General features: G+C 50.0%; 1 protein-coding gene across 2 annotated transcripts in view; it reads left to right on the top strand.

Annotated features, from left to right (window-relative positions):
• Nucleotides 1–22,712, top strand: part of Btbd9 (BTB domain containing 9) — a 354,330-nt gene that overhangs the window by 318,087 nt on the left and 13,531 nt on the right. For both annotated transcript variants that reach the window (XM_028767910.1, XM_028767911.1), the window contains one exon: nucleotides 22,252–22,330. In XM_028767910.1, the coding sequence (XP_028623743.1) occupies nucleotides 22,252–22,330 (79 nt within the window). The remainder of the gene's footprint in view (nucleotides 1–22,251; nucleotides 22,331–22,712) is intronic.

Here is a 22,712-nt window from a genome sequence, read left to right as displayed (position 1 = left end):
AGAAAGAACAGCATGACAGTGAACAGATGGTAGAGCTAAGCTGCTCACCTCCTGGTGGCCAGGAAGCAGAGTGAGTTGCTTTTGAATGGATATGATCGGGTACAGTGCAGTATCCCTAAAGCTTACGTATTATATACTGATAAAATCTGGGTGTTTAGCATGCTTATACCTCAAGCACTTATCATTTGATACTGGGAGCATGAAAACAGCTTTTTCTTCTAGTTATTTTGAGGTAGTCTAAGCAATAGTATTAACAGCAGTCACCCCACCAGCCCCCTAGGATACCAGGATATAGTCCCCATCAAGCCTGTCACTCTGTCCTCTCTCCCCTCTGCTTCCATGAGGTCAAGCTCTTCTGGCCCCACACAGAAGGGATGTCATGCAGCATTTGCCTTTCTGTGCCTGAGGTGTTCCACTTTCATCGTGCCCCATCAGTTCATTCTTGTCACTATGTTTTTGTCCTTTTAGTCGATGACTCGAGTATATTATGGTCTGCATACCATCCTCATGCTTGGTTTTCCAAAGTCAAGGCCTTGACATCACTCTTGATCCTTGACCTTCTCTTGTATGCTCTTTGGGCGAGTGGGCTGCTCCGCCATGCTTCCTGGTCTGTGCATGTTCCACACAGCACAGCTGTCAGGAACCACTCCTGCCCTGATGACCGTGGTCTCATGACTCCTCCTGCAGAGCTGCAGTGCATGCTTCCATGTGTGATGGGAAGGCCTACTCACACCCCTCACTCCCCTGCTCCATCTTAAAGCTGTTTGATAATTAGTTACCGTACACGGGTGCCACGTTTTAGTTGTCATCATGTCTCTGTCTTTTTGGAAGTCAGTGACGTCCTGTTCCTAGGAGCTCAAAGGAGCAGAAATTCAGAGAAGGCAAAGTCGGACAGGTTGTTTTTAAGGGACTAGGAGGCGTACCAGGAACTAAGCGCTGGGCCAGAACACCCTGAGGGTGGCTCAGACTCGGGAGCCCGGTGACAGAGAGAGGTCAGGGCCCACGGTAGACTGTGCTCACTCAGCACAGCCACGGCTAGTCTCCTCTGTAGACTTGTGTCCGTCATAGCTGGCAGAGGAAATGTTGAACGTGGTTCTGGGTCTTTAGTTCTGTGCCGACCTCCAAGTCCAGCTTTGCCTCAGGATCTCGGAGGAAATCCCCGATGTCCCTGTGAGTGAGTCTTCCCAGCCAAGCAGTTGGTGTCTGTGGTCCTCATGCTGTGCTCCTGCCTTCGCCACAGCTCTGTGTCTGTAATGTTAGTGCTGTTCATAACTAACACACTTCTTTCCCATTAGGCGTGAAGTCCCGTGAAATTGGAGGTCACATCTTGTTTATATTTACCTTCCTAGCTCCTCTATAATCTCTGGTCGATAGGAATATCATTCAGTTACCACAGGACTGGCTCCTGAGACGGACATGAGCAAAGGCTAAGCCCAGAGCATCTTATTCTCGTGGATTTTTACCAGACACCAAGCCTTCACCTTTAGGTTCTGTGTGCCTGGCTTTCTTGCTGTCACCTGGCCATCTGCATCTTCAGGGGAACCTCAGAGTCTCTAGGACACGCCATCCGGCAGGAGGTGGCAGCACCTGCTGATACCTTTCCTCTACTCTCCACTTACTCATGGTGTGGTGGAAGAAGGGACAGGTGGCCTTGGGCCCCTGGAGAAGAGATGGGCATGTGACATAACAGATCACCTCTGCCCTTCAAATTGTTGCTGTAAAGACACAGACTGCTGGGCAGTGATGGTGCACACCTTTAATCCCAGCACTTGGGAGGCAGAGGCAGGCGGATTTCTGAGTTCGAGGTCAGCCTGGTCTACAGAGTGAGTTCCAGGATAGCCAGGGCTACACAGGGAAACCCTGTCTCGAAAAACCAAAAAAAAAAAAAAAAGACACAGACTGCCCCACCTGGGACAGTCTCTCCTGTCTGGTGAAGCATGCTCCTCTCTCACAGGAAAGCCCGTTAAGGCATCATCCACTGTAAGCAGCTGCAGTCCCACTGGAGAGTGACTCCTTGATACTCCATGTGCCTTTCCGACCTGTATATGTGAATTCGCCTAATTAGATGGTAGAATTGCAGTTGTGTTCTAAGGACCAAGCCCTGTAAACAGTGTGGGGCCCACTGGCATGCTGACACACTGGCACACTGGCACACTGGCACACTGACACACTGACAAGCTCCGAGTTAAGCTTAGGCTTTGCATTGAGTCATGTTTGGATAACCAATGAAGTGCATAAGCATGCAAATCCAAAGTGGGGTAATAGGTCTCCGCTTGAAGCATCTCTCCACTGCTCTTCAGTGCGCTGTGGGCCTGGCCTGTCTCTTGATACTCCTGGGCTTTTGTTAGCTGTTCCCTTTACACTTTACCTTTCAAGTTCTGTGTTACCTAGTCCTGACTGACTTCCCAGAAGGCAGAGCATCTCCATTGCTCTGTTTACACATGGAGTGTGCATGGCTGCTACTCTTTAGGAAGCCTCTGTGGGCGGCTTTAGAGCATTTTCATTCAACGCTGGTTTTGCACCACGGATCCTCTTCCCCCAGGCAGTGGTGTGGATTTGGAGGGTCCTGCTCTTTCTCTTCTTAATGAGATGGCCCTCATCCAGAAGTGTGTCTGTGCCCCCGCTGAGATTAGGTATGGTTCTCATGGGGCACCATGAGCTCAGGGCTTAACAGCTGAGCCAGTAGACAAGAAGAGATGACAGCACGGAGACGTGTGCACAGGCCATGAGACGTCAGGGTTCACTGTGGGGGGAACCAGGCCTGAGCCTCTAACGGAGCTCCCCTTCCATCAGTGCTGTGGACGGCGGTGAGCCTGGTCAGTATTGCCAAAGGCAGATAAGAGCAGAGTACGGCTTGAGGAAGTTGATGGGGCCAGATGTGACCACGTTTCTTTTTAAAGGGGAAGAGAAAAAACAAAGGGAGTCCAAGAAGATATCTGGCAGAAGCCTTGAAGCTGAGCGTGTGCGGGGTAGGAGAGGGCACAGCTGACCCAGGCCCAGTCCCCAGCTCCTGTGGAGGACTCATCTCTGACCAGCCGCAAGCTCATGATCCCCTTTTCTCTGCCTTCCAAGTGCTGGGACTACAGACTTGGTGCTCTCAGCCTGTCTGATGTTTAAAGGGGGGGTCGTTGGTGCCATCCTGGGGTTGACGTGAGAGTGATGTTCAGTTGTTTGTCGTGCAGACCTTCAAGTCAGGACCAGAACTTCATTTCTGTGGACTTGCCCAAGTTGGTGATTTTTCAAGGAAGTAAGTTTAAACCGTATTGAAAGGGGTGGATGTTTCTGTTTCTGAGAGACAGAGACAGAACCCTCTTGCCTGTGCTCCACAGTACCGTATAATCCACCTCCTTGTCTGTTATCAAAGCCTGTTATCTTTTGCTGAGTGGGTGAGGGGGCAGGTTATCAGTGCAGTTGGCCTCTCCTAAGGCTTCGTCAGTATGCTTCTGAAGCATCTTATTAGGATGCCTTATCTGAGCAGCTAAAAGTCCTGTGTCTGAGGCGTATGCTGTTTCAGTGTCAGACGGATCTGATTCCTGCTAAGTGCTCAAGCCCGTCTGTTCTTTCTCAGACTTCATTTCTTCTGAGCGTCCTCCCTCTCTGTAGGGATGTTTGGAAGGCAGATGAGACCGCAGCTCTGACAACATGGCTGACTTCAGAAAAGCCGTCGTATTCTGACAGGTTCATTGCTCTTGTCCGACATACACTCCACCCCACATAACGCCTGTGGCACCTACAGCCCAGCCAGGCAAGAGGATTTGGATTCTCATCCATGCCCTGGCTGTGCTCAGGGCCCACTGTGATGTTGGGCAGGAAGGCAAGATGGTGGCGATGGCTTCCTGTGGGGAGGCTTTGGACGGAAATGACTGAGTAACCACAGGCAGACAGGTGCTGATTTACCTGTTTGCTAGTTTATTTTCTTTTGGGAGTCAGTGTTCCAATTTACTGCATCCCTTGGAGGTTTGACATATCAATTAGATATTATCGACAGTAATAGAGGGGCAGTTGCTGTAAATGTGAAGTTTTTACTGGTAGGCCATGAAATGACACCCCAAGGGACTGTAACAGAGAGGCATGATAAATATCATGTTACCTAAACACCGGCAGAAGGCCTGATTAATAGGGGAGAGGGACTCTGTCTCCAACAGTAAAGTGGTATTTATTCATGTGCTGTCAATCAGCCCTTCTGTTCTAATTGGCTAAAAGGCTAAATCAACAAGATCTGCTCATAAACCAGGCTAAGGTAGGAAGAAAAGCAGAGGTAAATCATAATCAGTAGTTTGTTTATTGACTTCGCCAGCGCATCCGGGTGACTTTGAGAGCCGCCTTCTACCCTCTGGACACAGTAGCAGCTCTGACACAGCCTGGTGCACGGGTGGGGAACTGCAGAGGAAGAGGTGCTGCCACACCCAGGGGCACAAGCAGAAGCTGGAGATTCGGGGCTCAGCTTGGGGTGACAGAGCCCAGCATAATTAGACCACTGTGCCTCTCGCTGCTGTGGTTTTAATGTATGGCTTTTGTTTTGCACGACACTTGTAAAAGGAAGAATTACTTTCGAAAAGACAAATATATTTCCACACTAACAGTTTTATAAAGATGTCAGCGAATAAGTATGAGCATCATTAAATCACATTTTAAAGGCAGACACCTCGTGGTAAGTCTGCACTATCACGTCTCCTTTCTGAATGAGTCCTACACGGAAAGCTTTATGAGGGTTGAGGGAAAGATCCCTGTTGGCCAGAACAGTGCACATTGTCAAACCATACAGAAAGGATAGCTGCAAATGCCACTGAGAACACGAGAGGGGACACCCCTTCCTTAGGTAGCTTAGGAGAGAGCCAGTAGTAAATTCCAGTACAAAAGTTTCCTGCCCTGCTTGTAATGGAGCTGGCAAAGACCAGACTTTGGAACCACAGTACGGGAGGAGGTATGTCCTGGGCTGCTCACCTCACACCAACTACCAGATACCCCCGGCTTCCTGCGGGCAGTTCACCTGCCAGAGGCACATCCCAAACTGTGTGCCGTGCTGTCATTACCCTGACAGTCGGTGAGCTCAGAGCCATAGGTGCTTGGCTATTTTAAGCACAGACAGCCATTTCAACTCATACATCTGATATACCACATTACCATACTAAACAACATGGGAAATCATCGTATACTTCGTACTAAAAATACATTAGCGAAGAGGGTCTAGCTGTCAGCCCCTGGAGAGGAACTCAGGACGGGCAGGGGATGGCAGGGAGTGTGAAATTTGGGTCATCGAGGTGCAGCAAGACAAAGTAAATGTTTAGCTGGTGGTTTGGGTGACAGTCCACACTGTTTACATTTATCCTTTGTGTGAATACTGAGCTCACTGAGGTGCATAGCCCTCCCACCCCACTGCCTTTCCATATCCTTAATGACCTCTAAAGCGTGCTGTGGGTTGTGCAGTAAGATGACAGGTGAGGGGCGGGGTCACCAGAATCCTGGGTGGGGTTTCACGATGAGATTGGAAGGATGAAGTTCAGATGGGGAGCTGGGTTCTAACCTGGCAGAGAGAATTAGCCTAAGAAGAGTAAGCACCAAAGCAGCAGTAAACCCCCATCGCTCTCACTCTGTCTCACTGTTCTTGGCAAACCAGGCATCATCTCAGATGCTGTACAGAGGGCCACTCACCCCGGAGACTGATGTCAGTGCAGAGTGAGAGCAGACAGCCTATCTAAAGCCATGCTCCATGGGGGGTGACTTCCCCAAACCTGATAAAAAAAAAAATGCCCTTTACCATTAAGAAACTGTCACTAGGTTCCTGTGCTAAGAAGCACAGTTTATTGATCAATTGAGATTTCAAATTAAGGAACATTAGGTGAAGACAGCCAGCACTGTGTTTCTGAAATTGCCCTATAGTGTCTTCCATTTTTGCCAGAGTCTGGCCCTGCCACACACTCTTCTGCTGAAGGCTCCTGGTAGCCAGCAGTCTAGACCAGGACAGTGGAGACATAATGTGGGCCTCTCTCCTGGGACAGTCTCTGTATCCCAGGGGCAAAAGTCAAGATGAGCTGTCCTGGGAAGGGAAGCCTGCCACGGTCAGGGGCTGTTCTAGAAAGAGCACAGCCTGGAGGCCGGTGCTCAGGGAGAGTTCTGGCTAACCGTGGCAGGAACATCAGCTTGAGACAGAATGCAGGAACAGACTGCACGGCACATTCCTGTATCCCAGCATTCCATCAGCTGGGACAGGAGCATCACGAATCTCAAGTCAGCTTGTATTAACACCACAAGACCTGTCTCACACACACACACCAAACAGGAACTCAGCTACAGCCCAGGAGAGGCTGCAAAAGTCACCTTCCCTGGGGTACAGGGTTGGGTAGAGCCAGGGCCAGAGTTGCCACTGTCTCCTTTGTGTAGTCCCCAAGCTAGGGTGATTTTTATGTTCTTAAAGAATTGTATAAGAAAAAATTAAATACCATGTGACACAGACCTTTGTGTCCTTCAGAACTTAAAATGCTGGTCTGTTAGAAAATAGTGTGCTGCCCTGGGGTGGGCTTGGTCGTCAGGACAGAAGGATTACTGCCTCCATAGAGTAGTGATGCCAAGAACAAGTGAAAACCAGACCCTCTGGGTCCCAGGACCCAGCCAACCACCAGAGCAGGGCCCAGGCCCAGGCCTCCTGACCATGTCCCTGTGGGGTAAGCAATGCCCCTGCCTGCACTCTATTCTCAGGAAAGAGAGACTGAAGGCAGAAGGGCCTAGGGCAGAATTGACAGGGAAGGGAGGGTCAGTTGGGGCCGGCAGATGCAGGACATCCTTCAAGGACACACATGGGTAGCAACAGAGCTGTGCCTTACACCTATAGTAGGAGCCACAGCAGTAACACCTCCTGTCACTGGTGATGCCCTGCAGGACTGGGCTCAGCTCGGTGCTGTAGTCTGGGCCTAAACCCAGGAAGACTGAATCTGATTGCCCTCTTTCCCACACTGCCGCTTCCCAGCCGATGCCCCTGGGTCTGCTGACTGCCATCCTCAGCCAGGACTTGCCTTCGTGCCAGCCACCCAGCTTCACTGCCACTAAAATGATCTTCCTAAGGCCTTTGATTTCCTGATCCCAACACCTCTGAAGATTCCTCAGCTTGCTGCCTTCCTCCTGTGGACATGTTACCTTCTTTCTGTTGTGGACTAGAGTAACTACCAACAATGTGGCCTCGAGGCCATCACTCCCAGCTAGGGACATGCTAGGGACATGCTAGGGACACGCCTGCATTGTTCTTCTCTAGCCTCCAATCACCTGCATTCTCTTCGGCTGAAACACAGCTTTTCTCCTTTACCTGTGAGAACTGCAGGGGTTTGGATAAGAAGAATCAAATGCAGCTAGACAGGAGGAAGTTTAAAGAAGAACACATAGGAATCCCAGGCTGTAGTCCACACCTGTGTCTGAGGGTGGGGATGCATCTGTGTCCAGCACAGCCTCCACATTGAACCCCTCAAGTCTGAGCCCTGGGGCGGCGTCTGAACATACATAGCGTTGAGGTTCAAATGGTCTATCCCAGGCCAGTGGGAATTCCAGGCTGCAGCAGGATGGGGTCCCTTTGGAAGGCAGTTACTGTTCTAGGCATCCATTGTGAACCCAGGGCTTCCACACAGTTCACTGTATAGTGAGTCATCTCAGGAACCAGTGGAGATTTGACTGCCTGGGTCTTATTCTGTGTTGATAGTGTAAAGCCTCCTAGGTATAGAATCCCTCATCCTCTTCTGACTTGGGGGACGAGCAAAGCAGTCAAGCTGCAGAACAGCTGAAATGCAGCCATCTGTGTATCTCCCACCCACAGGCCTGCAGGACGGCCCACACAGCCCCGCTGATCCTGATGGCACACAGCCATCACAGAGGGAGAGCCACCAAAGTCATCCGGCAGCTTCAGGAAAGTCTACTTTGTGCTTTCTCACACTTGGTTGAACTTTTCAAAAATATTGACTAAACAACTTGCCAGCTGTGATTACCAACAGCTCTATTTGACAATCTTTGACAGAAAGCCAATGTGCACATTTGACGTCATCCAGCACTAACAGGGCCTTCATTAGCAGCTTTTGAGGAGACGTGTGCTCTCCCAGCCCCACAAGAGTGATTGCTGTTCCCCAGTGCTGTTTACTCAAGCGTTGGCAAGTGGTTTGCTTAGTGAGCCCAGAGGCAGACATGGTGCTTGCCTGTATGTCTCCATCACTCTGAGAGTTTTTTATGTTCTGATCTCTAGGAACACAAATAATATTCTTTCTGAGCTGCTCCCAAATACAAGAGATAGAAAATATCATGGAAAAGGTGAGTTGGCAGACAGTAAGCCCTCATGACTGAGCGCTTATTCATAAACTGTTGACAAATTTATTGCACACACTCACTGCCGGCTTCCTGAGATTAATAGCTGATCTCAATCTGATTTCAGAGCCTGACAATAGAATCAGAAAGAGTTAGTGGTCAGTTTTCTCCCCCACCCCTGCACCCAGCAACCTTCCTCTCCAAGAAATAATACGGAAAAAATAAGCCGAGTTAGCTCCAGCAGCAGCCTTGCAATGCTTTATTGCAGGAGATCTCCATGTGCCAAGGCTGACTTTTAACCTTGTTTAATGAAAGTTGACTTCTTGGCACCTGCCTTCAACTCTGCAGACCCTTAGGGCAGGAGACTGGCACCAGGCAGAACAGGGGCAGATTGGAACAAACCCAGAGAGGCAGCCAGATCTCTGTGTGTCTCATGGCCATCTGTTTACTGTGAAGCATTTAAGAACCCATTTTGTGATGTCTTGGTGGAGGGAATCAACAGAGTCAAAGCAGGTGTTGAGAAATACATCACACCATATTTTGGTGCCCACACAAAAATGCAGGTCCACACATGTACACATGAATGAAGCCTCAGTTTGCAGATGCACGGGGAGGGAGTCTCTGAGGTTGGCAGCCTGAGGGACAGGATTTCTTAGAAAGAGCAAGGTGTCCTGTGTAACCTACCTGAGGAGGGGAGGATCATGTGGTCCTCTAACCTATACGGTCAGTTTCTCAAGGTGCCTAGCTAAGTCCACAGCAGCATCGGCTTCTGCATCACAAGTCATTTCAGTTGCTTAACTTCACTGTTAGCACGCTCGGTTGTCCCCTGTCCTCCGTGTCTAGATGTATTGTAAACTCATAGGGAACCAGCAGGCTTCCTTCCCTGGTGCTTGTGCAAGCAGAGGTAGTTTGGGGGAAGCCAGTTCTCACCTGTGGTCAGGCCAGTGCCAGCAGGAGCCAGGGAAGAAGTAGCAGACTGATTCTGAGCCAGATGCTGGACAGCGTGGCAAACTCTCCACCAGTCCACAGAAGATCTAACAGCAAAGGAAGAGTCCAGAAACTCGGCCGCACCAAACAGAGGCATGAATGTGTTTTTCATTTGTTTTCTATAAAGTGTTTGAAAGGAAGGCGAAGTTGAAGTGGGAACATATGTTAGTAGAGACAGGTGTAGCTCAGGACAGAGGTTGTGATTGGCATAAGCTTGGACCTGCCTCCCACTCCATGAAGCAAAGAAAGGAGAACGTCTCCCTGAGAATCAGGCCAGGCTGCCCTCCCCAGTTCGTTGAAGAACCTCTGTCTGTCTGTTCACATTCTAGACCCTGCCTTAACTGTGCGGAATGTGGTAGTTAAGCAGTCGGGAAGGGGCTCTTACGGGACCTGCCTGGAAGACTGTCACCTTTGCGTTACAGTGCCGCATTCTGAGAGGCAGCTCACTGAATGGCTCCAGGCTGATCCTGGGAGGTTTTGTGCTAAAACAGATAGTTTTCTCATCACAGAGAAACGGTCCTTGCACTCCATGGACTTTTTTTTCTCTCCCCAGTGCCCCCAATTTCTTACCAGTTCAAACTGCAAACTCCTGGGCCCTTGGTGGTTGAGAGGGGAGTCTATTTTTAAGTTTTTACTATCTGTCATATTAGGTACTGAGCACCACATGTCATCGGATCTGGAATACCCACAGGGCCTTCGTGTAATTTTTAGGTATAAAGTTGATCCATTTTGATTGTGACAAGGCCTGGTAAAACTTTCAGTAGGCCTCTTACTCGCTTAGTGTGGTGTATGGTGGGGGATTCCTCAGCTCCGGCAGGATTTTGTTTGGCGTGGGCTGTGGAGCGCGTATTTCCATAAAAGTGGCCCTATATCTTAAAACTCCAAACTCAGGACACTTGGTTCTCCCTGTGCTCTAAATCCCTTTGGTATTTAAGACACGGGAAATGAAACAGTCACATTCGTAACACTTGAAAATTGGCTTCTGCCCAGGCTCTCACATTGCCAGCATGAGTCTGGGAGGGAGTGTGCTCTGGGACAACCAGGTGTGGTGCAGGGCCGGAGGAAGAGGAGGAGGAGGGGGGAGGAGGGGAGGAAGAAGAGGAGGAAAAGGAAGAGGAAGAAGAGGAGGAGGAAGAAGAAGAGGAGGAAGAGGAGGAGGAGGAAGAGGAGGAAGAAGAGGAAGAGGGCTCACTATAGAGACAGCAGCCTCTTTAAAGGACGCACAGCTTCACTTAGTCAATCAATACCTGGGGTGAACACTGTTTGCCAAGGACAGCAACCTCGCTGGGCAGCAACAGACTGAATTTGCTCTTTCCCTTTTCCTACTTGAGGACAGGCTATTGGCAGAAGTGTGGACCTCTGCATCTTCTGCTGTCGCTGGTCAGTAGGGACCGAGACACTGGCTGCTCCTAGGTTTCAGGCTAATTTCATCTCTTGTTTGTTTGTTTGTTTGTTTGTTTTAAAGACAGGGTTTCTCAGTCAGACCTGTATGCTCTTAAGCCAGGCACAGAGGAAGCAAACCTGGACCTTTCCCTCCTGAGCAGTGTGAAGCAAGGGAACCTGTGTGGACCCTGCGCAGGCCTGAGCCAGATGTCCTGCCCCATGCTTCTCCAACCTCAGATGCTGGTGGTTGTGTGTTCTCAGTAGGGACTTGCACATATGAAAGAAAGTGTAGCCTCACTAGGGCCTTTTGAGTGGACATACCTCTCACTAGGTCCTAATTGTCTTATCTGTCATGGCTAAGGAAGAGATGTCATTACCTGTGTCTTGTGGGAGATCCGGCCTGAGGGTTCTTTCTGGACTCTGCTCTGCTTGAAGGGCCATACCAGAAACAAGACCCCATGGCCTTCCGAGTCACCACCGCAAGTGAGTTCTCATTTCTCCAGGGCCATGCCACACAGCACTGATTTGCCTTCTGCCTGTCAGTCATCTGCAGGGCAGTCCTGTGAGAAAAACCAGACCTGGTGGTACACACCTGTAATCCAAGGCCCCAGGGTAGATAGCAACACACCGTCTTCATAAACTAAGGCCTGGCCTCAGACACAGCATTTGAGCTTCCTGGGTTGATTATGCCAGCACACAGCAGAAGAAAGGCCACACTAACATTGTTGGTGCCACCATGTTAGCTTAACATTGACTGATTCCTGGGGTCTACTCTGAGTATTTATTTCCAGGAACAAGTAGGATTTGGGGCTCCCAAAGGTCTCCTTAGTTTTTAATGGCACACACTCCTGTCCAGTTCCTAACTGTCCCCACAGTGTAAGATTTACTTGGTAGTAGTATTCTTTAGAGGAAAAAGGAGTTTTAGCTTCTGTGGACGGAGAACAGTGGTAGTTCTCAACATGGAGACAACACAGATAGTCACATTATGATTTATTACAGTAGCAAATTACAGTTATAAAGTAGCAACAAAAATAATTTTATGATTAGGGGGTCACCACAACATGAGGAACTGTATTAAAGGGTCACAGTGTTAGGAAGGTTGGGAACCAGCAAATGGTTAATCCTTCAACATCAGGCAAGTTTGAAGCCAAAGAGACTCTTTTAAGCACAAGCTCCAGATGTCCTGGAGTCTTCCTGAGCTCCAAGGACGTAGACAAAGCTGCAGACTGCACGAGTGCTAACTCGCCCTTCCATCACCGTGCCTTGGAAATTGTTCCTTGGGGTTTGTTTCCAACCCTGAACTCTAAAGACGACTAGTTTAAATGCTGATTCTTCCTTCGTGTGGCTGTGTATACATGAGAGGCACATGTGTGCTTGCGTGTAGAAGTCAAACACCTCAGGCATTGGTCCTGAAGTTCCCTCTACCAGTAATTTTAGACAGTCTTTCACTGGTCTGGAATTTTGCCAAATGGGCTAAACTGGCTGGCCAGCGAGGTCAAGACTTTACCTGTGACTGCCACACTAGTACTGGAATTACAGTGCAGGCCACACCTCGTGCCTTATGTGGGCTCTGGAGACGCAAACTCAGGCCCTCACACATAGGAGGCAAGTGCTTTGCCTTCCGAGCCTCCCCAGCCCCATAGTAGCTATTTCTGAATTCCTTTCCCCTCATTTGCTCAGAATCGTGTTAGATAGCTGAACTTTGCGACATAAGAATCTGAGAGAGAACTTAACTGTAACCTAGCTTTGCTAGAAAGCTAAGGACCAAGGCTCCTGAGGTCATCTTCACAGCTCCTGGGTCTGTGAGTGGAAGAAAGGCCAGGCTTTAGGGAGAAGTCGGGTGTCTGTGACGTGATAGAGGCCCTGGGACTTATGTGCACTGGTGTGTTGAAGCCCCATGGTCCATGGGAGAATCTCTGATCTCTGCCTCTTACCTGGTAGTCTTCTAGAAAAGGCAGTTCATTGGCAAGGACACAGAGCAATCGTCACATGACCAACGTGTGGCAGAAACCCTATTCAGAACTGAAAGATGTAAGGAAAGCCATTAAACTTTGTAAGAAAGAAATGCCAGACCAAGAAGGTGCTGTGCAGACACCCCCTCTGTGTGTGTGTGTGTCACACAGAAGCTTCTGTCTAGGCATGAGCACACAAAGTGCACACATGCACACCCACCGGTCTTGCACAGACACGAACGTGCAGACAGAAGCAGGACTTTGCTTCCCCCTGTGCAATCCTGCAGCTCACCGCACACTCCCACAGCTGTGGCTGCAGAGACGAGAGAGAGCACTCAGCCCGAGTCTGTGTGTGTGTTTGAGCCCAGAAAGTGATTTTTGTAGCAGAGAGCTCTAAGTGAGACAGACAGAGTCAGAGAATAAGAGAGAGAGAGAGATAATTATCTAAATTATGTTCGTGCTATTATCGAAGACGAATATAGTTAAAATGTAATTAAATATGACGGGCTAGCAGGATGTAAGCCAAGCTTTGGAATGCTAATCATCAATTACCACATCCCCTTAGGGGAATCAAGGAGTGCTCCACGGCAGAGTGGGAGTGGGGAGCTGGGGTGGGCAGCTGAGATGTACAGAGTGAAAACAGCCCCCCCCCCCGCCACGCTCACTCAAACACTCCACAAATGTCCCTGGACACTGTCTTTCTGTAACCGCCACAGGCGTTAGAAGCTTTAAGTGAAGTTGGTAGGATGAGCTGGCAGGAGGGTCCTGACCTTTCCTTTGAGAGGAAACTCCTCTAAAAAGGAAAATTATGGTCTGAGCAGAGAAGGTAAAACCCAAGGCCATATTACATTAGGATATTAAATATGTGTGTGTCTGCCAGGCAGAAGGCATTGGGTACTCACCCAAGGTTAGGACTCCCTGGAGGGACATCATGGAGGAGGACCACAGCTGCCCCTTGTTCTGGGTACCTGTTCTCTGCCCTGGGCACCAGTCCCTCCTGAAGCCCTACACCCTGTCCACACATTGAAATACCCTAAGGAGGGTAAAAGACACCCCCCCATACATACACACCCACACACCCACACACATACACACATACACACACACACAGCACACACACCTGAGAGTCTCAGCTTTTGTTGGCCTGGTTTAGGTGCAGAATTGGCTTTTTTTTTTTTTTTTTTTTTTGGTTTTTTGAAACAGAGTTTCTCTGTATAGACCTGGCTGTCCTGGAACTCACTCTGTAGACCAGGCTGGCCTCAAACTCAGAAATCCGCCTGCCTCTGCCTTCCAAGTTCTGGGATTAAAGGCATGTGCCACCACTGCCCGGCTAGAATTGGCTTTTGATACGTGAGCAGGATAGCAAATGGCTGGCCTGGCGGAACCCAGCTTCAAAGCAGGCCTCAAGACTGAAGACCAGGCCAGTCACAGGTCTTTACCAGTCTCACTGTGTGTGTCGTGAGACTTGCACATGCACACACACGCACACTCTTTGTTGAGAAGTGTTAAGTCCTGGTGCTTGCTGTCAGATCTGAACCCATTGAGGTGACTGTGAGCAGGAGAGAGAAGCACCCGGGCTCCAGGGTGAAGGGCGTCAGAGGCCAGGTCCCGGGTCCACTGCACTCTTCTCAGTTGCCATGATCTGGATCTTCTGAGTTTCAAGACGGTGTTAATGTGACATCTCCTGATTTACAAGTGGATGATGCTAAGTCAACTTTTAAAGTACCTAGAAAAGGAGCAAAATAGCTCTGTGTGACTTCTCCAGTGGGCAGCACGGGTCCTGATGAGTGCAGTCTCCTGCTGCCTTGGGTTTGTAGGGGAGTGACACAGATACATCCCAGTTTTCCCAAGCCTGTCAGGTACAAGACCCTGAATAAACAGTTGTTGAACACAGAAACAAGGAGAGCGGATGGAGGCCAGAATGGCTAGTCTGGACAGTGACATAGCTGTTACATTTGGTCTAGTGTCAAACAAAACAGAACTGTGGTTAGGCCCAGGCCTGCCCATGAGGATTAGTGTTACATGGTGTCACGACGCCGGGCCTGGGGCTCTCCAGATTGAGAGATGTGGGCTTGCTGTCACTGAGGAGGACAGACTTGCAAACATTGCCTCTGGAAAGCCAGTGGGCACAGGTCAGGGAAGGGCTATTGGAGCAGGCGGGTTCCTGCTTCACCCAGGGTGTGCACGTGCTCTCTCCCTCACGTTGCTGGTCCATAGGTCATCTTTAGATATGACTAAAGAGATGAATGTGGCCCTGGCCCATCACACAGCCAGACAGTAAGAGCCTTGTGTAGACGGCTGTCAGGAGCTTGTAGGGTCAGCACAAGAGGCACACTCATAAAGAACTGTCACAGACCCCTCCCATGAGTCCCCACACTCACTCTCAGCCTTAATACCTGTCACATCTCAGTGCCATCGGACTTGGAGAGGGCACCACTGTCACTGCCGGGAGCTCAGTTGACAGGGGAGAGCCTTTCTTATTTCCTCCCTTTTGAAGAATCTTTTCCAAAGGTTCATGTTTGCCTTCCAGCCCTTCTCTCCAAAGCTGTAAATAAATCTGCCAGCCCTTCCTGGTCCCCATCACTGCCGCCTGAGCTGCCTCTCTTGGTTCTGCTTACTGTGTTTTGTCTTTAAAATTTTCAATCAAATTATTCATGAACACAATTATTGCATTCAGTTAGAGCCCCAGGAATAATGTCCCCTTCCTCACCCGCCTAACCCCAGGTTCTCCCCAAAGGCAGCGCTTTGCTTTTCCTGTTCTTATTTTGAAAAGGTGATATATTTAAAGAGAGAGTGCATCTTAAAATAGCTTCAAAATAAAAGATTTTGTCTTCCTCTTGCCATCTTCTTCCAGAGACTGAGAAATAAATGTGTACCCTCCCCCTTTTCCCCGGTCCCGCTCCCAGCTGCCAGTTTCCCTTGTGGGGACAAGAATGTGCTGCCAGCTCCTTAGGGCCTCCCACAGCTTTCAGAGTGGCAGTCCAGCCTCCCCGAAGTCACACTTCTCCCTCTGGTAGTGTGCCAAACGCTCCTGACCCTACTTTGTCCAGTGTCACCCATGGTCAGTGACAATCAGTGAACACATACATTCCTTCTAACCCTTACTTTTGGTCTGCACTCGCACATTTCCAACGTATTGATTCCGTCTAGAGACATGGTTCGGAAGAGCACTGGCTACTCATTCAGAGGACCCAGATTCTGTTTCTGTCATCCCCATGGTGGCTCAGACCATTTGAACTCAATTTCCAATGGGTTTGATGCCCTCTTTTGGCTACTGCAGGCACCGGGTACACACGCACACAGATAGTACATATAGTAAAAATCTCATGCAAAAATATTAACTATTTTTTAAAGAAATCCTGATAGTGTTCTGCTATTTCTTAATTCCATTGTCAAAATTATCAACCATTTTCCTGCTTTGGAATGTGTGGATTTACTCTGTTACCTTCCGCCCTCCACTGCCTGCTTCAGCCATGGCTTCACTGTGTCTGCAGCCCGGATTAACGGTAGCTCCTAGCTGGTAGCTCCTGTTCTCTCTCACAGGAGCGTCTGACTGGATTGTGGCTTTCCTGTTCTCCTCCCTTCCGCTCTTTGCCCGTTGGCCCGGGAAATTTCCTCCACTTAAATCTTCTAACCTTTTTGTTTATTTATTTCAGCTGATGTTCTTAATTTACAGAAGTATTTTCTTGTTTTCAATGGTTCTCCATATCATTTTATCATTTCAGGGGAATCATGCTTTCTTTATCTTCTCTGAGGCTGTTTCGTTGTACGTATTAAGTTTTATCTGTACCCTCTGGGTCATTTTCTTCTCTGTTTGCTTCCGGCCTTTATGTTCAGTCTTTTTCTGCTGGTGCTTGACAGATTGTTCACCTTTAAACATCTTCCACTGAGAAAGCTAGCTGGAAGTGTTCTGTCTGCAGATGGTTCTGTGGACACATTCGCAGTTACCAGGCAGGGTCTACTGTGTCCCTGGGAGACCCCTGCCCCTCAGCCCAGATAGCACATCACTGCTTCCTGGTGGCTTCTTACTAAGATGCTTTCTGACCTGGGCATGACCCTCTCCATCCATCCAGGGTGGGGGCTCAGCTGCCTCTACAGGAAGACCCTAGTCATCTGTATCATCTGGACAGTGCCCCCTTAGTTCCTCACACTGCTATATTTTGCCAGTGGCTCATCTTTAACTGGGATCAACTGGTGTATGTCGCACCATAAGAATACAAGTTCCTAGAGGATGGGGGTCTGTGGTCTGTTCTGTGTTCTCAGGGCCGGGGAGGGAAGGACAGGGAAGAGGAGATGAGGAAGGGATTCTAGGTCTTCTGTCCAGTCTCCCGCTGATGTCTAAGCCCACACTATAGGAGCCTGACAGGAGAGGACATGACAGGGACTCAGAGTGTCACCACTGGGGCATTTACTCCCAACTTCTGGTCACTAAGGATTCACCTCTGCTCCGTCATTCCCCAGAGGCTAGACCCCCCCACACACTCTGTTCCCTGAAGCTAGAGCCCCTCTGTTCAGAGGGAGCTGCATCTTCTGCAAAGGTGGAGGTCTACCCTCTACTATGGAGAAAGGAGGACGAGGAGTTCAGAGAATACATCTATCCTTCCACCTGCTGTAGGCTGATCTTTCTAGGCCCAGCCCTCTGCACTCAGCTTCCCAGCAGGCTAGTGACGTGTCTGTGTGTCTGTGTGTGTCTGTGTGTGTCTGGGTGTGTGTGTGTGTGTGTATGCACATGAGTGCATGGCTCAGACCTCTGTGATATCCAGCAAGATAAGACCAAGGGGTTAGCTAGTGCTCCAACCACAAAGGCACTTGAAAATTTGTCATTGTGCCCTTTGGTGGACAAAGACAAACTAATTACGATTAGGTCCTAGTTCTGTTGTTGACTGTAAATCTGCAGCCAGAATATTCCAGTTTCTTTATCCTGTCCTACCTCAGTGTCCTCAGCTCTCTACAGGGTTTACGACACTGCCTTGTTCCCAGAGGCTTCTGTCAGGAGCCAGGTGACAGAGTGGCAGTGACCCACACTCTCCACACTTCGATGTTGATGGGCTCTCACTGGGCCCCATCTTAGATCCCCGACTTGATATTCGTGATGGTTTGTATCCTCGCTCCTCAGCAGGGGCTTTAGAAAGATTGTCTTAATCTCTTGTTTTCTGACTTGTTTAGTCAGCGCTGTGCCAACATCATCGCTTTCCCTTCCTAAAGCTTCGTGTGTCGTCTTTTAGCCTGGTTTTGAGTTTTGTGGGTGGGCCTGGGAACCTCATCAACATTTATAGCTGTTTCATTGAAAACATTGCTTTGTGTTGCACAAGTCATGAGTGGGTTTTTGGAACAGCAGTTTGTGAGTCGGGACCACGGTGCGGTTTGCATTCTTCTCAATTAGTTTGTGGGACAGTTAACCACCCCAGTGAAGGTCTAAGTGCCATACGGGCCACACTGTCTGTGCACAGACCCCTGGACACCCGGCAGGCTCATGCTCAAGAATGCATTCATAAATACATTTCGATTCTCTGAAGCCTAGCCACCTGTCTGCCTCAGAGAAGTGGGTGCTGAGAGGAGCAGCCTTGGTTACCGAGAGGCCGGAACTTGATAGTTCACTGACCAGGTACAGGGAGGGAAGCTCTGTGCTGCCCGCTTCCGTCTTTCTTTAGCCCTTAGCAAAAGCTAACACAGAAATGTCTTAGACCGCTGGCATTCCCACTTTGTAGATGAGAACACCGAGGGCCCAGACAGGCTGAGCAATCCAAACTGAGGCTGGGAGTGGTGGTGCACACCTTTAATGCCAGCCTGGTCTAAATAACAAGTTCCAAGACAGCCAGGACTACACAGAGAGACACTGTTTCAAAAAGCAAAGAAGTTTCAAACTAAGATTCAAAACTAGGTGCCGTAGCTCCAGGACCCAGACTGAGTCTCTGCTGTCCGAACTGCTGTCGCCAGCACGCCTCTGTACCGGAGACACCACCTGTGATAACACAGGGGACACTCTTGCGTCTTCCTGCCTCTTGGCCTCTGGTAGTTCCTCATAGCACACTACCAAACATAGACAAAGTTGGCACAAAATATTCTTGAAATTATTTCAGCCAATATCTCTGTGTGTGTATGTGTGTGTGCGCACGCATATACATGTGTTGCTTACACCCATGTGCATGTGGAGAGTTTATAGGAGTTCCTCCTCTTACTGAGTTGCAGGCTTAGCAGCAAGCACCATCACCCACTGAACCATCTCACTGTCCCAACAGAGCAATAGAGAATCTTTTCTTTTTTTCAAGGTGGGGTTTCTCTGTGTAGCCCTGGCTGTCCTAGAACTTATTTCTGTAGACCAGGCTAGCCTCAGACTCACAGGAATCTGCCTGTCTCAGCCTCCCTAGTGCTGGGATTAAAGGTGTGTGGCATCACCACCCGGCTTGGATTTTGATTTCTAGGAAATCTCAAGTGAAGAGCACATCTGTTTTCTGGCCCATTGCTCCTGTTCGGATCCTTCATCCAAGCCTAGATAATGCAATGCTGTTCCTGGGGACACAGGAACAAGTGTGTCCTCACCCCAGACAGGGGACCAATGGCAGACCAAAGTAAGGACACCACCAAAGCCAACATGGTGAACCAGTGAGTTTTATTTGGGGTTACTACAGGAGCAGAAATGGCTCAAAGACAGCTGCATCACCAAAGCCCACCCCAGAGTGGTTGCCAGCTCACAAAGCTGGGAGCCTGGAGTTTACCACACAGCCAGTGGGCAGCTCAGCAGGTTGGAGAGTGTCCTTTCCAGACAGCTGAGGTGGTCTCAGGCTCTTCCAGGCAGCCGAGTCTTCTACTCAGGAAGTGTCTCAGATTAGTTCTTTCTGATTTTATACACTCAGGGAGAGAGGGACCTTTTGAATCTGCTCAGTTTCAGGGATTTCCTGAAGCCTTTGAGTTGGTCACTTCCTGAGCTTAAGGACCATTCCTGAGGATGGACTGTCCCATAGAACTTAGAGCTTCCCTCCAAAGTGAAGGTTTAATCTTGGAAAGAATCGCTGTCCATCATCCTGGCTCTGGTTAGGGGGAGCCATCTTGTCCCTTCCTGAGATGTGCTGCTCAGGAAGTGTGTGAAGGTGGCCATGAAGCAGCTGTCTCTGAAGCCTATGGCAATGGCCACAGCCTTGGCTGCTCTGGTATCATGGTGCTGCATTTTTTGCTTCTATGAGATCTCACTCCAAGCAGTGTCCTCTGGGGTCATGCAGCAGTTATAAACAAGGCTCGAGTGACACTCCAAACTCCGTTTCCTCATGGGGATTATTGACAGAAGTTATTTTGACAAAGTCTAGTGAACACTCTGGAAGCTGGTGAGGGGTGGGGTGGGGCGTTCATCTCTGAGTGCCCTGAGTGGGCTTCCTTCCCACTTTGCACTCTGGATTGGTGTCTGGTTCTGGTGCAGTGAGATGATATATTCACCTCTCAGGCCGTGTTAGTGGGAATGAAGTCTGATGTGATTAGATACGAATGCAGTGTAATGGAGGATTGGTATGAAATTGAGACCTTCTAATCTTCTTACTCCACAAACTCCGGCTCCCTCCTGCTCAGCCACTGCCCTGCCCAGAGCCCCAGGCCAGACAAAAGCCCAAAAGGAAGAGAAGAGGGCACCTGTCTGCCAAGGACACTTCAGAGGCCTTCACTCAGGAGCTGTGGCAGGGGCACAGGCCCAACAGTAGGCCTGCCTACAAGCTTGGAGCCCTGTGTTCTCTGAGGCCTGGGAGGGTTTACATATAATCTATCTTAAACCCAAAATCTCTGTACCAATGACAGGTGCAGGCCTAGAAATGTCCCCTGTGCTCTGCCTCTCTCCCACCCTATCCTCTGACTCAAACCCAACGAAGGCTACGGCTTGTGTATCCCCATTCCTGGCCAGCTGGAACATGTACCCTAACCTCCTTTAGACCTGAGGCCAGGGTTCTGGTGCCTTGCACAGCCCCTAGATGCTAGGCTCAGGCACACTTGTGGGACCCCACAGCCATACAGACTCCTCCTACCCACGTGCAGTGCCCCATCCGTCAGGCACCCTGAGAGCTTAGGGTCTAGGAAAGTGAGGACCCCCCCACCACACACACACATACACACTCTCTGGGAAGCAGGGCAGTGAGGTGTGTGTGGGGGGAGGGCAGGTGAGTTGTCTTTATGCGTTGAGTAATAGTGTTTTTATAGAGAGAGTAATTTTTCTTACTCTGTTTTCAAAAACCTGCTTCCAGAGGCAGAACCTTTGTGCACAGGATGGTAATGACTTTTTAATGACCTTAAGAGGACTGGTGTCCAGGCAGCAGTGAGTCTGGCTCAGTGGGAGGCGCTCGGTGAGAGGAAAGATGGAGCACCTGAAACCAAATGGGGAAAAACAAACTGCAGATCCATCCATTTCCGTTGCTAGCATCACTTGGTAATTAGACAATTACAGGAAACAGCTTCCCGGCAGCTGGTAGTTCTACAGTGGGAGGAGGCACGGCCGCGGCCGTGGGCTGCTCACATGCGTGGTGGACGATAGGACCTGAGCTGGCAGGCACAGTGCATGCCCACGAGCCAGGGAGTGCCAGGCCAGGAGCAGGGCTCCCTGCACGTGCGGTGGCTTCTAGGTGAGCTAGCTCAGCCCAGACAGGAGGAGGAATTGTCTTTAAACTGCCTGTCTGGGTTGTAGCTGGTATGATGGTGACAGTCAGTGGGTGACATGCTTGCCGTTCGACCTTGAGGAGCCGAGCTTGGGTCCTAGCACCCATTTAAAGCCCAGGTACAGCAGTGCACACCTGAGCTGCACGGATGTTGTAGGAAATGCAGGAGGCAGGTGGGTTCCGGAGCTTGAGCTAGTCTGGCTGAAGAAGGCAAGCTCTAGGCACAGTGAAAGCCATCTCAGACAGTAAGGTGGATGGCGACAGAGGAAGTCTGGCATTGACCCCTGGGCATGCACACTCATGAGTGTGTGCACCAAAGGACTACAACACATGGGAGAAGGAGGAGAAAGTAAAACACTGAGACCACAGGCCGCCAGAGCTGGGCCAGTACTGAAGGGATGCCTGTGGGGCTGTGTCTGCAAGCAGCAAAGATTGGAGGCTTGCCATGCTTTTGCCTGCCTGGGGGCCAGCCCTGGCATAGAAGTGACCCCTGCATCTCCAAGCTCAAGTATAGAACCTGCCTCATCCTGTTCTGCCCAGCCTCTCTCCCTATCCTGTTTCAAAACTCTCCTCCCAGCAGCTTCTGGGACAGCCACCCTACCCCTGACTCAGGTTCGCCACGTGCTGAATTTACCTGCCAATGCCAGCAGCAGCCCAGTGAGGCAGGCCCGCCCAGCCCCGCCCACTCTGTGACAAAGACATCTCTGTCATAAACTCCCACCACCCTTGATTATGTACGTTTGCCATATTCTTGTCACCAGGCACACATGTCCACAGTCATACTTTGTTTCCTGATGGCTATGCACCCTACGTCACAGTTAACAGACAGTAACGGTGCCTTCTCTGGCAAGATGGCCGATGCCCAAACGGGATGCTGCATTTATTGCTTCCTTCAGTCACATCGTAGGGAAGCCCTGCCCCTTCTCCAGCCCTATCCCATCGTAGATTGGAGCTCCTGGCACAGGAGCTGCCGTCAGCAGGGCCAAGAGGACCAGCTAACCAGGCAAATTGTTGTTTTCCCACAGGTCCTGGCAGTCAGTCACTTTTGAAAGACAGCCTGCATCCTTCATCCGAATCGTGGGAACGCACAACACAGCAAATGAGGTAAGGGGTCTCCTGAGAAGTACAGTGGCATTTCCTGACAACCAGGTAACCACCGCATCCCAAGTGGGCTGTTGGCCTGCCTGCTAGTGGTGCTTTGTCACCACAGCTCCATATAAAATAAAGGAGGTCCCCACCCTTACCCAGAGGATATCAGATCCCTGTGTCTATCCACTGGCCAGTGAAAGCCACTTGCTGCTGCTTGCCTTCTTGCACCAGCCTGGGCGGAATCAGTGTAAGACAAAGCACGTGACCCTTCCCCGTCAGAGTCCTCAGCCCACCGGATAACGCAGCTCTGCACAGCATTGAGGGAGTGACTGAGCTTTGTCCCTGTGCGTTGTGCGGGTGACCCTGCTGTTGTCCCTGTGTGCTGTGCGGGTGACCC

Source organism: Grammomys surdaster, unplaced genomic scaffold (assembly GCF_004785775.1).
Source record: "Grammomys surdaster isolate TR1022 unplaced genomic scaffold, NIH_TR_1.0 183, whole genome shotgun sequence".
NCBI lineage: Eukaryota > Metazoa > Chordata > Mammalia > Rodentia > Muridae > Grammomys > Grammomys surdaster.
Note: the sequence above shows the minus strand (reverse complement) of the source record. Positions and strands in the feature narration are given on the sequence as shown.